The sequence below is a fragment of the Leptodactylus fuscus genome, chromosome 6, assembly GCF_031893055.1.
Source record: "Leptodactylus fuscus isolate aLepFus1 chromosome 6, aLepFus1.hap2, whole genome shotgun sequence".
NCBI lineage: Eukaryota > Metazoa > Chordata > Amphibia > Anura > Leptodactylidae > Leptodactylus > Leptodactylus fuscus.
The window spans coordinates 40,461,880-40,477,499 of NC_134270.1; the positions used below are offsets into that span (position 1 = coordinate 40,461,880).

Genomic DNA, 15,620 nt, shown 5'->3' on the forward strand with positions numbered 1-15,620 from the left:
AAGCAGGAACTGGCTGTGTCAGCTCCTGCTTTAATCGCCTGTGTTTTCAACTCAGCAGCGCCCGGGACATACCTCCCACAAACCGGGACATACCTCCCACCAACCGGGACGGTTGGGAGGTATGTGGCGAACCCTGTGTTTTGGTCGTTCGACCCCCACCGGGGTCGCAACCCACAGGTTGAGAACCGCTGGTCAAGAATCACACACTCTATGAAAAAGGGTAAAAAATATGCAGATCTATTCTCCAGGATGAAATTAGGAGAACAGTGCACTCTGTGCGCCATCCTCTAGAGGGCAGCATCCTTAACATCATGCACGACTCAGTTAAAAAGTCTACTATCATGATGCGAATTTAATTGCAGCATACAGAGTGCACTGGTCTCCTAATTACATCCTGGAGAATAGATTTGCATATTTTTTACCCAGAATCCCTAGCGGAGCAGGAATGACATGTAAGTCTCCATACTGCCTATGTAGGCACACACTCTCCCTTATGTGTACGATTATCCCCTGACACTCCATGAAATGAGACTAAATTGTCTGAAAAGTTAGTGACCATTTAATTGGCAATTCCATAACAAAACCAATATGAAAAGTGAGGCGCCATTTTCCCGGGCCCAGCCTCCCGTTGCTATGACAGCAAGGAGCCTTGTGAAGGCTCCCCGGCCTGTCATTCAATGGATTCCATTGCAGGCTATTCTATGTAGTCTGCAACAGAAGAGCCATTTTTTTTGTAATGCATTGCATTAGTGATCAGACCCCCTTGGGGTTCAAGACCCCTAGGGGGTCTAATAAATGGCTAAACTTTTTTTTAAAAAAAAGTTAACAAAAAATAAAAATTGTTACATATATATATATATATATATATATATATATATATATATATATATATATATATATATATATAAAATAAAAGTTGAAATCACCCCCTTTCCCTAGAACACATATAAAAGTACTTAAATACTGTAAGACACATACACATTAGGTATCGCTGTGTCTGAAAAAGCCCAATCTGCAAATCTATAAAAATATTTTTCCCCTACAGTAAGCGACGTAGTGGGAAAAAAAGTTTTTTTTTGCCTGTGATAAAAACTTGAATAAAAAGTGATCAAAGCAATAGCAATTCCACAAAATGGTATAATTAAAAAGTACAGCTGGCCCCGCAAAAAAAGATGCCCTATGCATCCCTATACACGGACGTATAAAAAAATTACAGGTGTCATAATGTCGCAACATTTAGAAAAAAAATTTTTGGGCACAGTTTTGGATTTTTGTTGAGTTAAAATGTAAATTTGGTATCCTCAAATAGAATACAGGTGACATGTCATTGTGGCTGCACAGTAAACACCGTAAAAACGAAGCCTGTAAGAAAGTCGCACAAATGCATTTTTTCTTCATATCCACCCCATTCTGAATTTTTTTCCGGCTTCCCAGTACATTGTACAGAATAATTAATGGTGGTGTCATGAAGAACAATTTGTCCCGCAAACATTAAGACCTCACATGGGTCTGAAAGCGGAAATTTTTTTAAAAAAAGTTATGGGGTTTGGAAGGCAGGGAGTCAAAAACAAAAATCAAAAAATGCCTGCGGCGGGAAGGGGTTAAAATATATAAGCAATGGGCAAAATGAAAGTTTACAAATGCATAGCATTTAGGCTCCATGTTGCGGAAACGCAGCTTTTTTTGTTGCAGTTTTTGTTGTGCTTTTTTGAGCCAAAACCAGGAATGGCTACGAAAGGAATGGGGGATATATAGGAAGTTCTTATACTTCTGCTCAATCCACTCCTGACCTTGGCTCAAAAAAACACAACAGAAGCTGCAACAAAAAAAAGCTGTGTTTCCGCAATGTGGGGGCTCTAGATTGTAAGCCCTCGCGGGCAGGGACCTCTACCCCACTGTACCAGTCGGTCATTTTTAGTATTTTACCTACCTGTATATTTTGTGTACTGTATGTAACCCCCAAATGTAAAGCACCATGGAATTAATGGTGCAATATAAATATTCAATAATAATAATAATAATAATAATAAGTTTCATCTTTCTAGAAAACTAGTTTTTCTTTGAAAGAAAGATTCCATGTCACCTGCTTTGATTCCTGGATTGGGTTTGATTTGGAGCTGGCCACACCACACTTGTCAGGTCTCTGCCTTCATCACTGCACAGTGCACAACCTGGGAGTATGTCAGTAACACGTTCCAACACACACATAGTGCATTTTACACTGGGGTGGAAATCAGAGACTGGCTGACCACCATGAAGGACTAAAGAAGGTATTTGGAGCTGTGTAGCGTTTCATTTGCCCTCTATACCATGAGGCTTGTTGAAATAGTTAAGTCTCCCGCACTCTGTGGGCTTGCCAGTGCCACCCAATCATAGCAGCTTGGCATCTTTGCGCTACATTGCTCACAAGTGTTCTTGAGATACACCTGGCATTGATTTATCCACAGCTAGAAGACGTCAGTGGGTAATAGTTTTGCACACAGGGTTTTTTTTTTTATAGGCAGTTGAGATAGGAAATCAGTTGTAATTATACACTGCTGGCGTCAGCGGAGCTCAATCTGAGCAGAAAAGCGCATTATCCTCACTCCAATTTAACACAGAGTGGTGAAAATGCCATAAAAATATGCTACATCTAAAATGCACCTAATAGATAGTATCAGCATATAAAGTGGCATTTACCTCCAACGCCATACGTGAATGGAGCCATTTTATTCTATATTGCTGGACTCGGTAAGTGTAAAGTTGGTTTTATAGGATACCTAATGCCATTTCTCTGTCAGTGCAGCATATAATGCAGGGCAGTCAGACTCTCTACATCCTATACAAATACATGATATATAAGGCTAAGGCCCCATGGGACGACCGTAGCAGGAACGTATAGCAGTTCTCCCTGCAGCACTTTAAACAGAAAGTTTGCAGAGTTTTCTTCTGCAGACTTTCTGTTACAATTATATCTATGGGGAAGCCGCTGGCGTTTCCGTAGATATAATGGACATGGTGCGATTTCCAAAACTGCGCCTGTTTTGCAAATTACAGCATGTCCGCGCTGCAGTTTTTACCGCAAAGTGGGTATGGGAGTCGCAAGAATCCCATCCACCTTGCAGTTACTGTAACACGTTGCAAATCGCAGCGTTTCCGTCCTGTGGGGCCCTGGCCTAGGAAGATATTTTTATCAGCATAAAGCCACCTGGAAGACAACTGTATAAACGGTCGCTGTGCTGTTCACGTATTTCCAGATGGCGCGCTGGCCCATTTGTTTCTATAGGCCCGTAAACATGAATTACACGGTCCTGTGTGCAGGCCGACAGTCCAGGCCACAATATATGGAACAGGTCCTGTTCCTGTCAATTTGTGTCAATCAGGCTTGGGCTATACTCAGACAATGGTGCCCATTTTGGGCCATATTTTTCACACCCTTGTTGGCATCCCATGTGGTATCTGTTTGGTTTCCCTCTACTGCAAATTAACCCTTAAGTATTATCATGGTGTCTATCATACACATATCATTATGATAGCGACCATGATAGACCTTAAGGGTTAAAGAGTTGGGTCCATGAATTGAACCTGTGTTTCTGATGTGTGAAAAAGTACCGCATTCTCACGGATCACAGACTTGGCTGTGAATTCTGATTGTGTGAATAGAGCCTTACTAACTTCCACATGTCCAGTGTTATTGTTTCATTGTAAAACTCAATACGTTATTACTAAATGTATTATTAAAGGAGTTCTCTAAAAGTTATAAAGCTGTTGGCCCTCCAAGAGCATCATGTTAGAGTGACCTAGTGACTAATATTACTCCGTTACGTATCCTTATTGGGACTCGCATGTTCCATTGTGCAATCCCTGCCAGTGCAGCAGCACACCATCATGCTCGCCATTGTTGCACCTTGCTTTCAGCTCCCTTAGGGTGCATTCACACTGAGTAAACGCTAGCTTATTTTGTAGAGTAAAATTACACTTGTAAATTTTGCTATCCCATTGACTTTAATGATATTTTTTTACAAGTGTAAAAATACGCCTGTAAAAAATACGCCTGTAAAAATACGCCTGTAAAATGTAATTGAAGTCAATGGGATAGCAAAATTTACAAGTGTAATTTTACTCTACAAAATAAGCTAGCGTTTACTCAGTGTGAATGCACCCTTAGGGAGTGTTCACACTATCATCGGTGTCCGACAGGTAGTGTCCGCTCAAAATCTGGCACGGACATTAGGAGCGGACACTAGCTGTGTCCGTGACACCTGTCATTTATTTAAATTGCGATCGGGTGCGTTCTTTTGCACTCCGTGCCCATCCTTTCCTGTCCGCAAGTGAAGATGTCCGACTTTTCAAGCGGACAGAAAAACCCGACATGCAGGGTTCTTCTGTCCGCTTGAGAAGTCGGACATCTTCACTTGCGGATAGGGAAGGACGGGCACGGAGTGCAAAAGAACGCACCCGATCGCCATTTAAATAAATGACAGGTGTCACGGACACAGCTAGTGTCCGCTCCTAATGTCCGTGCCAGATTTTGAGCGGACACTACCTGTCGGACACCGACGGTAGTGTGAACGCCCTCCTAAGGTTGATCTAGCGACAGTTATGTCCATAATGTCAGTCAAGCAACATTCTTGTATTGCACTTTGTAGCACCCCCCCCCCCCCCCCCGCTTAAAACTTTTGCACAGTATTATATATGTGATGTAATGTTGTTTATCCAGCTGGTTGGGTTGCATGAGCAGGATAGAATGATTACCGAGCTCCATTGATTTATGGGCCCTGGATGTGCATCATAAACTTTATTGTGGCTAAGGCACATATTAAGGTATTGTAATCGCTCTATGACTTCCTCCTCTTTACAGATCCACTTATCTCTGGAGACTATGGTAGCAATATTCTGTACTGAGATCATTCTCTATGTCTGCCTGTCCTGTTCACAAGATGTTCTCAGCAATCTTTGTAACAGATTCATTTCTGCTACTGACCAATGTGACATGTTGTAAGTAGCTAGCCAGGGTCACCACTGAACATAGCAGAAAAGGGGCACTTACTTTACATGTTTCTTCCGTAGGCAGGAGTAGTAATAATTCTACTATATGGTGTGTTATGTTTTGCGCTTTGATCCATTTGTTTTTGTAAATGTGCAATAATAGGACATTTCTGTAAGACGTGAACAATTCTGGAAATATTGCAGTCCAAAGAATAGAGTCATGCGACTGCTGTTGCACAGGGGTATACACAAGGTGGCAGTTTCATCATTAAATTTACCCTTGCTCAGGGAATCTCGGCTCCCAACAGTGGCGGATCCAGGGTTTGCGGGGCCCTGGGCAATTGACTTTGGCGGGGCCCTACGCGCAGCGTGCCGCAGCAAATTAGGCCCCGCCCACTTTATGTTGACTCCGCCCATTCTCATTAATTTTTCATGTGATTCCACACAGTATAATCCTCCTACAGTCACCCGTAAATTATATGTTCCCCCTCCATCTCTCCCCATTTTCATATACACCCTTCATCTACCCCTAGTTTCATGTGCCCCCCCTCTATCTCTGTCCCCAGTTTCATGCCATTCTCCCCCTTTATCTGCCCACAGTTTCATGCCCCCCCCGTCTCTGCCCCAGTGTCATGCCGTTCTCCCCCCTTCATCTGCCCCTGTGTCATGCCATTCTCCCCCCCCTTCATCTGCCCCTGTGTCATGCCATTCTCCCCCCCTTCATCTGCCCCTGTGTCATGCCATTCTCCCCCCCTTCATCTGCCCCAGTATCATGCCATTCTCCCCCCTTCATCTGCCTCAGTGTCATGCCGTTCTCCCCCCCGTCATCTGCCCCAGTATCATGCCATTCTCCCCCCTCCATCTGCCCCAATGTCATGCTGTTCTCCCCCCCCCTCCATCTGCCCCAGTGTCATGCCGTTCTCGCCCCTTCATCTGCCCCAGTGTCATGCCGTTCTCCCCCCTTCATCTGCCTCAGTGTCATGCCGTTCCCCCCCCCCTTCATTTGCCACAGTGTCATGCTGTTCTCTCCCTTCATCTGCCCCAGTGTCATGCCGTTCCCCCCCCCTTCATCTGCCCCAGTGTCATGCCGTTCTGCCCCAGTGTCATGCCGTTCTCCCCCCTCCATCTGCCCCAGTGTCATGCCGTTCTCCCCCCTCCATCTGCCCCAGTGTCATGCCGTTCTCCCCCCTCCATCTGCCCCAGTGTCATGCCGTTCTCCCCTCCTCCATCTGCCCCAGTGTCATGCCGTTCTCCCCTCCTCCATCTGCCCCAGTGTCATGCTGTTCTCCCCCCCTCCATCTGCCCCAATGTCATGCTGTTCTCCCCCCCCCCCTCCATCTGCCCCAATGTCATGCTGTTCTCCCCCCCTCCATCTGCCCCAATGTCATGCTGTTCTCCCCCCCTCCATCTGCCCCAATGTCATGCTGTTCTCCCCCCCCTCCATCTGCCCCAATGTCATGCTGTTCTCCCCCCCTCCATCTGCCCCAATGTCATGCTGTTCTCCCCCCCTCCATCTGCCCCAATGTCATGCTGTTCTCCCCCCCCCTCCATCTGCCCCAATGTCATGCTGTTCTCCCCCCCCTCCATCTGCCCCAATGTCATGCTGTTCTCCCCCCCCCCTCCATCTGCCCCAATGTCATGCTGTTCTCCCCCCTCCATCTGCCCCAATGTCATGCTGTTCTCCCCCCCTCCATCTGCCCCAATGTCATGCTGTTCTCCCCCCCTCCATCTGCCCCAATGTCATGCTGTTCTCCCCCCCTCCATCTGCCCCAATGTCATGCTGTTCTCCTCCCCTCCATCTGCCCCAATGTCATGCTGTTCTCCCCCCCCCCTCCATCTGCCCCAGTGTCATGCTGTTCCCCCCCTCCCCTTCATTTGCCCCCCAGTTTCTTTGGGCCCCCTCCATCTCTGTCCCCAGTTTCATGCCGTTCTCTCCCCACCACCTTCATCTTCCCCAGTGTCATGCCGTTCCCCCCCCTCCCCTCCCCTTCATTTGCCCCCCAGTTTCATGGGCCCCCTTCATTATGTTCCACCTTAATATTTAATACAAAACAAACACTTACACTCACCTTCCATCACTCACCTTCAATCGTTCCCCCGACGCTCCTCTCTCTCACTCCAGTGCAGACACATACGCGATGCAGGAGCTGTGACCTCAGCTCCTGCTTAGCTCCGGCCCGGCTTGCGTGTGTAAGCGTGATGTGATGACGTCATCGCGCCTACACACGCAAGCCGGGCCGGAGCTTTAAAGCAGGAGCTGATCTCACAGCTCCTGCATCGCGTATGTATTCCAGCTCATCGGCGGACGGACGCCGATGAGCTGAAATCATGACAGGCAAGTGCCGGGGGGCCCCCAGAGGCTCTGTGGGCCCCGGCACTTGCCCGACTATGCCGACTCCGAGGCTGACCGGGACCATTTTGTTAGGGCCGGGCTGCGGGGCCCCGCTAAGCGCAGGGCCCCGGGCGGTTGCCCGGCTCGCCCGGCCCTGGATCCGCCCCTGGCTCCCAAGCAGACTTCCTGAACTTCACCCCTAAGCTAAGGCCCAATGTAGTGAAATGCAGATAAAAAAAAGACTATGGATAAAACTGTATTGGAAACATGGCGCTTTTTTTCTGCAGCGTTTTTCATTGCGTTTGAGTTTTTCTCTGCAGATTTTCTTCCCTTTCTTATACTCATAAGGAAAACGCCAGCATTTCTGCTGGTATAAATGACATTGTTAGGGGTCGGGCTGGAACCTCCTGACACAGACCGCGTCCTATCTGCTTCCTTTGCCGGGGAGATACTGGGCCTCTCAGAACCTATATCTTCTGTACTTCCGCTCCCACTCACCACTAGCTATTTGGTCCATACTGTTAGTTAGCTCTTCTCTGCTGTGTCCCGTGTGTATCCTGGTTTGATCTACTGGTTCCATCCCTGACTCTGGTTTTCGCCTCCTGACTCCTTGAACATGACTTGGTATCGCTCTGCTCTCCTTTTACTGACCTGGCCTGCTTGACCTGTCTCCTGGATTACCCCTCTGTACTGCGCTGACCTCACAATGACGACTTGGATTGGAAGACTACTCTATTGGTGCACTGCTGTCTGGGTCTGCTGAGACTAGTGGTGCGCTGTGCTTCCGGCACTGCCTGACGGTAACTTTCAAGTCCATCCCCACCATCGGGGACTCTGGGTAACATCCCGGAGTGTGCAGGATGCTCAGCGCAGTTTTGTGCCATTTGATTAGTGTGTCTGGTGCTTGGGACTCACTGTTTTGCTCGGCGCTGCCTCTGTTTCCTAACAGACATACTTTTATTTAATTTTTTTAAAGACCAATGGTTTTTGATCACGCTGATTTTTTTTTTTCTGCAATGTTTGGATAGGATTAGCCAGACTCTCATTCACTTTGTATGCACTGTAAAACGCTGTGTTTTTTGCCGCAACATTTTCACGTTTGTATCAGGGGGTGTTTGGTGACTATTTTTGTAATATCCTATCTAAATTCCTTTTTATTATAACACAGGCTAGAACATCCTCCTTATCAACCCTCTAACTGAGCTGTTGTTAGGCAAAGTCCGTACACAGTTACATTGTAAATATGCAGAATTGAAGCATTTACCAAAGAAAGGATGGTCACTACAAATGGCTCCTCGCTTCAGCCGCATGTGTCAGCGAGAGAGAGACGCAGCGGTGAAGCGAGCACGCAAGCAGCTTCAGCCGCATGTGTCAGGGAGAGAGGCGGGCAGCGGCGAAGCGAGGAGCTGACCTGTGTCAGCTCCTTGCTTCAGCCGCATATGTGTTCAACTCAGATCTTCGTCCTCTGGACGCAGATCTGAGTTGAAATCGGGACATACCTCCCTCCAACCGGGACCGCGGGACATGTCACCCAAATCGTGACTGTCCCGCGGAAATCGGGACGGTTGGGAGGTATGGACAGAATGTCCCATAGACGGCAATACAGTTGTATTGCCATCTATGGGACTTGCGATCAAGTGACCACAGGTTCAAGCCCCGGGGGGGGGAATAAAATAGTAAAAAAAAAAAAAAAAAAAAAAAAAGCTTTAAAAATATGAAATAAATAAAAGTTCTAAATCACCTCCTGTTTTTTTTTCAATACAAGGTGATCTAAGCAATAGATATCCCCCAAAATGGTATAACTAAAAATTACAGCTGGCCCCGCAAAAAAAAAAACGCTCTCTGCGTCCCCGTACAGCTGCAGGGTCACCTGTCAATGTGGCCTTGCAGCTGTTGCAAAACTACAACTCCCATATATTAAATATTTTACCAGTTTTTGCTTCAAAATTTTTTTCCCCTATTTTCCTCCTCTAAAACCTAGGTGCGTCTTATAGTCCGAAAAATACGGTAACAGCACCAATATCTCCAGCATCTGAGCACATACCGGGAAAGACAACAGTGCACTGAATGCAGCTCTGACAACTTTCTAACAGTATATAATACCACACATTGATGAGTACGTGAAAGGTCCTCTTTAGGTTGAAGTTCCTGACTGTTTTTAACTAGTGATAGTTCAGATTCTGTTATAGCTAGCTCTTACATGGCACTAGCTCATTTTTCTAGGTGGCATAAAACTGAGGCTACAGCCACTTCATGTTACCACCCCTCTGGCAAATCTGCAGCTCTATGTACATACCCTATTTTCTATTAAAATGAAGTTTGATAGATGAATACAGTATATTACAGAAATGTCCACAACTTCCTTCCCTCCTGACACTATATGAAGTACTAAGGCTTCCTTTTAAGTCTTTATTTTTCCTTTAGGGAAGATGTTATGAAACAGCCAGAAAACCTGAATTCTACTAAAGAAAACACTCGGCCTATCTTTTTTCCAAGCATCCCTTGTGAAAACAGTGACCTGACAGCTATAAACATGAACCTGTTCTTATGGCATTACCCTGTTCTGTGCAATCGGAGGATCGCACTTTACCCATGGTAAAAATATTTACAGTGAGTGCACTTACTTTCCTGCTTCCTCCGGTATTAAGGATTGCATTGTAAACTTAGTGAAGGCAATGAGGTCAATATTATCTTTCTGGACAGAGCTGTTTCCATAGAAACCTGTGATTTCTTGGAAAGAGGAGAGAAGTATGGTAGATATTTTTACCTCCCACCCAGACAGATTTTAGTAAATCTGTTTACATTTATAAGCTATACAAAGAAATGTTAAATGTTCATAATCCTTACATAACATATTGCGTTATGCATACCCCCCAACCGGCCTTGATTAAAGGGATTCTATCATTAAAATCACATTTTTTTTTCTTGATCACACGTAGGTATAGCCTTAAAAAGGCTATTCTTCTTCTACCTTTAGATGTCTTCTCCGCGCCGCCATTCGGTAGAAATCCTGGTTTTCGTCTGTATGCAAATGAGATCTCTTGCAGCACTGGGGGTGGGCTTCAGCGCTCAAACAGCACTGGGGGCGTCCCTAATGCTGAGAGAGGAATCTCCAGCGCCACCTCCATCCTCTTCCTGCATCGTCTTCCTCCTGGATTTCAATCTTCTAGGCACGCGCAGTCAGCTCTGCCATCAGGCCTCGAGCAGAGCCGACTGCGCATGCCCGGCAGCCACAAGAAAATACACAGTAAGCTGGTGTAATCGGCGATTTTCTTGTGGCTGCCGAGCATGCGCAGTCGGCTCTGCTCGAGGCCTGATGGCAGAGCCGACTGCGCATGCCTAGAAGATTGAAACCCAGGAGGAAGAAGATGCAGGGAGAGGCCATTCCTGAAGAAGATAGAGGCGGCGCTGGAGATTCCTCTCGCAGCATTTTGGACGCCCCCAGTGCTGTTTGAGTGCTGGGGACTGCCTCCAGTGTTGCGAGAGAACTCTTTTGCATACAGATGAAAACCGGATTTCTACGTAATGTCGGCGCGGAGAAGACATCTAAAGGTAGAAGAATAGCCTTCCTTAAGGCTATTCCTACGTGTGATCAAGAAAAAATTTGATTTTAATGATCAAATCCCTTTAAACTCATTAGCGTCCGGAGGGGTTGAATACAGTGGTGAAGCAGGAGCGGACAGCTCTTGCTCCATCACTGTTCCCTTCCCTATGCTCCAGGACCTGTAGGCACGATGTGATGACGTCACTCACATCTCGTATGCTCCAGGAGAAGAGACGGGGCAGCAGGGGAGTGAGGAGAGGTGAATATCCGTGACTTTATTATGTTACATTCTGGAGGGACATTGGACTGGGGAGAGATAAAGGGAAACAATAAACTGGGGGCAAATTGGGTGCAGTAAATGAAATTGGTGGCAGATAAAGGGGGGACATTAAACTGGAGGCAGATGAAGGGGGCATTTAAACTGGGGGAAGATGCAGTGGGGTACATTAAATTGATGGCAGATGAAGGTTATTTTCCTGCTCAGAGCCATATGAGGATTTCAAGGGAGTCTATCATTGGGGATTTAGTTTTTTAAGTAAGCACATGTTGGAATAGCATTTAGAAAGGCTATTCTAGTTGTACCTCCTTTTTCTCTCCTCGTAACTGTTTTTGAAATATTTTGTCTTTTTTTTTTTTTTTTGGTTGGACACCGTGAGACATGGGAATAGTGATGTCTCATCTACCATAGAGAGGCGAATGGTGGCTATTTGTGTGGATGTGTGATTGTAGGGTTCACTTCAGTCTTGTATAGTCTAGTAGGATATGAGTGCGTGTAGTGAGCAAGGTGCACGGATACCCCACAGGACTGGTATACAAAAAATTGGACAGTGGGTCTTTCCCTAGAAAGATCTATCTGTCCTAGAGGCAGTGGTGTAAGTACTGCCATAGCAGTCGTAGTGGCTGCCACAGGGTTTGCATGCTTGGAGGCCTTTTTTTTTTTTTTTAAATAGGCTTTTATCTGCTGGAGTAACCCAACAGGTAACGGGCCTTAGTTACTTCCCCTTTTGCCCCGGGCCCCGTGTGTCTCATATCACGTTGCTGGGTCCTCCTGGAGGAAAGAAGTGGAAGTTGAAGTGGCCACGAGCAGGATCAGGGATTATTAAGACCATGGGCCCGTGGCACGAGTATTTATTGAGCAAACCCCAACAAATACTGCTATTGTTATACTCTGGGGAAACCCAATCCACTTAAAAAAACTGTAATACGGACCTCATACACTATAATGAGGTCCTCTAAAAATGCACATTTTTCAAGCGGAATGGAATCCCCAAACAGAAACTGAGCGAAGGTGTGAACCCAGCCGAACTTTCTATCTGAGATGCTAAGGCTATGTTTACATGAAGGAATTTGCCGCGGAGCATGTTCCTCCCGGTATCCGCCTTCCAACATTTTCAATGGGAGGCAGAGATTGCAGCAGGACGTGGGAAAAAAAAATCATCCTGCTCGATCTTGCTGTGGATTCTGCGACTGATTCAGCCATGGAGTCCGCAGCTTGACACTTCCTGTTGATTAGGCCCGTTCATCTGGGCCTGAGGGCTAGCTCACACAGGGCATGGAATGGCGTATTTTGGTCCCGATTTTGATGTCAGAATTGGACCAAAATGCGCCTGCCACGACTTCTGACAGTTGTGGCTTCCCGCTCCGGAGTACGCCCAAATGAATGGGCCCAGTCCGGAGGGTGCTGCCGCGAGGCGGACGCTGTGGCTGAACCAGCCGCGGAATCTACCTGAAGAAAGGGCAGCTCGCTTCTTTTTTCCGTGGGCGGGAACATACTGCTCATGGAAAATAGGAAGCTAGCAGTCTACATAGACGTCTATTGTAAGGGGGCGGATTCTGACATGGAGTCAGCACTAAAATCTGCCCCTTCTTGCTCTGTATGAACGAGCCCTAATCAGTAGCAGGATGCCGCAACGCCAATACACCGCATCCCGTTGCGACTAGACCACGGCAAAAATTCAGGCAACAGAAGATGAATTCCTCATTTTCTGCTGTGTGAACATGCCCTAAGCGCTATGCTGGGTTGTGGTGACACTCCCTTTAAGGTTTGCTATGGAGGTAGAGATTTCTATACCAAAATATAACTAAAGCTTGCATTGCAGGAATATCCCTCTGCCACTACACAATGCAATCCTAAGGATGACTGGATTTGAGGTGTGACCAGGAGTTATGCGGCTTGTATCAGTGAAACTAAATGCAGCCTGCATAACACTACAGAGGCATCCAGACCTCATCTGCGCCTGCGCCACAACACTCCCCCGCAGCATTGCTGCCGTGACTGGGCGTGGCTCTCAGCAGCCCTAACCCGCTCGTCACTTCCGGTGCTCGGCGCTTCTCTCCGTCCCTGGGCGTTCTAGAGCGGAAGTAGGCCGAAAGTGGGCGAGGAAGACGGAGCAGTGGCCGGTGTCAAGATGGCAGGAGCTGATGGAGACGACTCTTTGTATCCTATCGCCGTTCTCATTGACGAGCTGAGGAATGAGGACGTGCAGGTGAGGAGTGGCGCTAGTGAGCCAAGGAGCCGCATAGTGAATGAATGAGTCGGCGCCCCCTCCCAGTCATCCCGCCGGCCGCTTCATCCTGGGCCGCCATATCTGATAGAAGCAGGAATAGCTGCGGGCAGACGTGTGGAGGCCGGGTGTATATACCATATAGTATAGCATTGGGATTCTTAAAGGGATGCGTTTAAAGGCGTACACCCCATATATATATATATATATATATATATATATAACACACACACACTGATAGTGACATTGAGGAGCACAGAGAGCTGTCACATGTTCACTTGTCTGTCAGATATGCCATTCTGAGTCTTAAACAATGGAGATGTGAACATACCCCAAAATGCCACAAATGTGGAAGGAACTAGCTAGCGGCCGCTACTGACCACTGACTTGTCAGGTCCGGTTCACATCCGTGTTCGAGGGATTCTCTTGGGGACCCCCCCCCCCCAAACGGAAACTGATCTGAATGACAAAGCGGTTACCTTAGGAAACCGGTGGACCCCTTGGACTATAATGAGGTCCGTGTAGTTTCCGCACGAAAAATGTGAAGAGAAAAGTGCTGCTTGTGGGACTTAGTTCTCCACATATTTCATGCTGATAGGGGACCGGAATAGCCTAAACGCAGATGTGAACTGGGCCTAAGTCTCCAGTTGTTGCAAGACTACAAGTCTCAGCAAATTCTGACTGCACATGTTGGGAGTTGTTGCTTAAAGGGAACCAGTCAGGTCAGTTTGGGACACTAAAGCTCACAAGTGTCCTTATGGATCCATGGTTTATTGTCCCAAATAGGACTTTAGTGATGCAGTCTGTGCCTGTGGTTAAAGAGGACTTTTCATGTCCTCAGGCACATGCCGTTTTATATACCGCTAGAAAGCAGACCATCCTCTGAAGTCGACTTTCCCATTATGTGCCCTGGGGCAGCAGATATTGGTGCCGTTACCAGTCTCTGCCCACTGTCAGAAGGGCATTCCTGACAGTCTAGCTGGGCTGTGAGGAACGCCCCCCTGACAGTACTTGTCCATAGCCCTGTACGCTCAGAGGGGCGTTCCTTACCGCCCAGCAATGGCTCTAAGCTGTGAAGAATGCCCCCAGTACAAGTCTATGGATGAGTAGAGTTGGGATGGGGGCATTCCTCAGAGCCCAGCTAGACTGTAGGGAATGCCCTTCTGACGGTGGGCAGAGATCATTTCCGTTATAACCGCACCGATATCTCCAGCCCCGGGGCACATAACGGGAAAGACGACAGTGCGCAGAAATCAGGTTTTCTAGCGGTATATAAAACCGCAGGTGCCCAGGGACATGAAAAGTCCTCTTTAAGAAGAAACTATAAAAAGGAAAATGATCCAGTGCCTGTACCCCTGGTGCCTGCTCAGCTCTTCAGTGAAACTGGAGTAGTACACATTGGTCTTGCACTAGGTTCACACTAGCATTCAGCTCTGTCATTTGGGTTCATATGGGTATCCAGAGGACTGTGAGCCTGTCCACTTAAAAGGTGGTTATCTGTGGACCCCATAGACTAAAATGGGGTGCTCTGTCAGGTTTCTGCAAATTTTATTCTGAAACCCATGGAGAGAAAAGTCCTCCTTGCAGGTCTTTTCTCTTCTGATTTTAGGCGGAGTCCCTAATGCAGATGTGAGCCTAGCGGTAGTATAAGATAAGATAATCCTTTAATAGTCCCACCTTGGGGAAATTTCAGCGTGTTACAGCAGCATAGTAATACAGATACAGGATAATACAGAGTAATATGTTACAGACGTAGACACAGATAAGCTGAGAAGAGAAGATATACTAGGAGTCCATGGCAGCTAAGGAAAAACAGAAGAGAAAGAGGAAGACCTCATGGTCATCCTCATAATCATTAGTTCTCTGTGCGGAGAGCTCTTCGTTTGGTCTGATGTAGATTATACAGCCTGGTCGCGGTTGGAAGGAAGGACCTGCGATAGCGCTCCTTCTCACACTTGGGGTGAAGCAGACGGTCGCTTACAGTGCTGCCAAGTCCCATCAGGGTCCCATACATGGGGTGGGATTTGTTCCCCCGCATGGAGGTCACCACAGACAGTATCCTTCTGTCACCCACCACCTGTACTGGGTCCAAGGGGCTCCCCAGGACAGAGCCGGCCCTCCTGATCAGCCTGTCAAGTCTATTTCTGTCCCTGGTTGATATACTGCTTCCCCAGCTGGCCACACCGAAAAAGATGGCTGAGGCAACCACAGAGTTGAAGAAGGCCCTAAGAAGTGTCCCCTGGACTCCGAAGGCCCTCAGCCTCCTGAGCAG

General features: G+C 47.2%; 1 protein-coding gene across 1 annotated transcript in view; it reads left to right on the forward strand.

The window, feature by feature from the left end:
* Window positions 1-13,161: 13,161 nt before the first annotated feature.
* PPP2R1B (protein phosphatase 2 scaffold subunit Abeta) overlaps window positions 13,162-15,620 on the forward strand; it is a 44,756-nt gene continuing 42,297 nt past the window's right edge. The window contains exon 1 of the mRNA XM_075279793.1: window positions 13,162-13,330. Within this exon, the coding sequence (XP_075135894.1) occupies window positions 13,253-13,330 (78 nt within the window). The 5' untranslated portion in view covers window positions 13,162-13,252. The remainder of the gene's footprint in view (window positions 13,331-15,620) is intronic.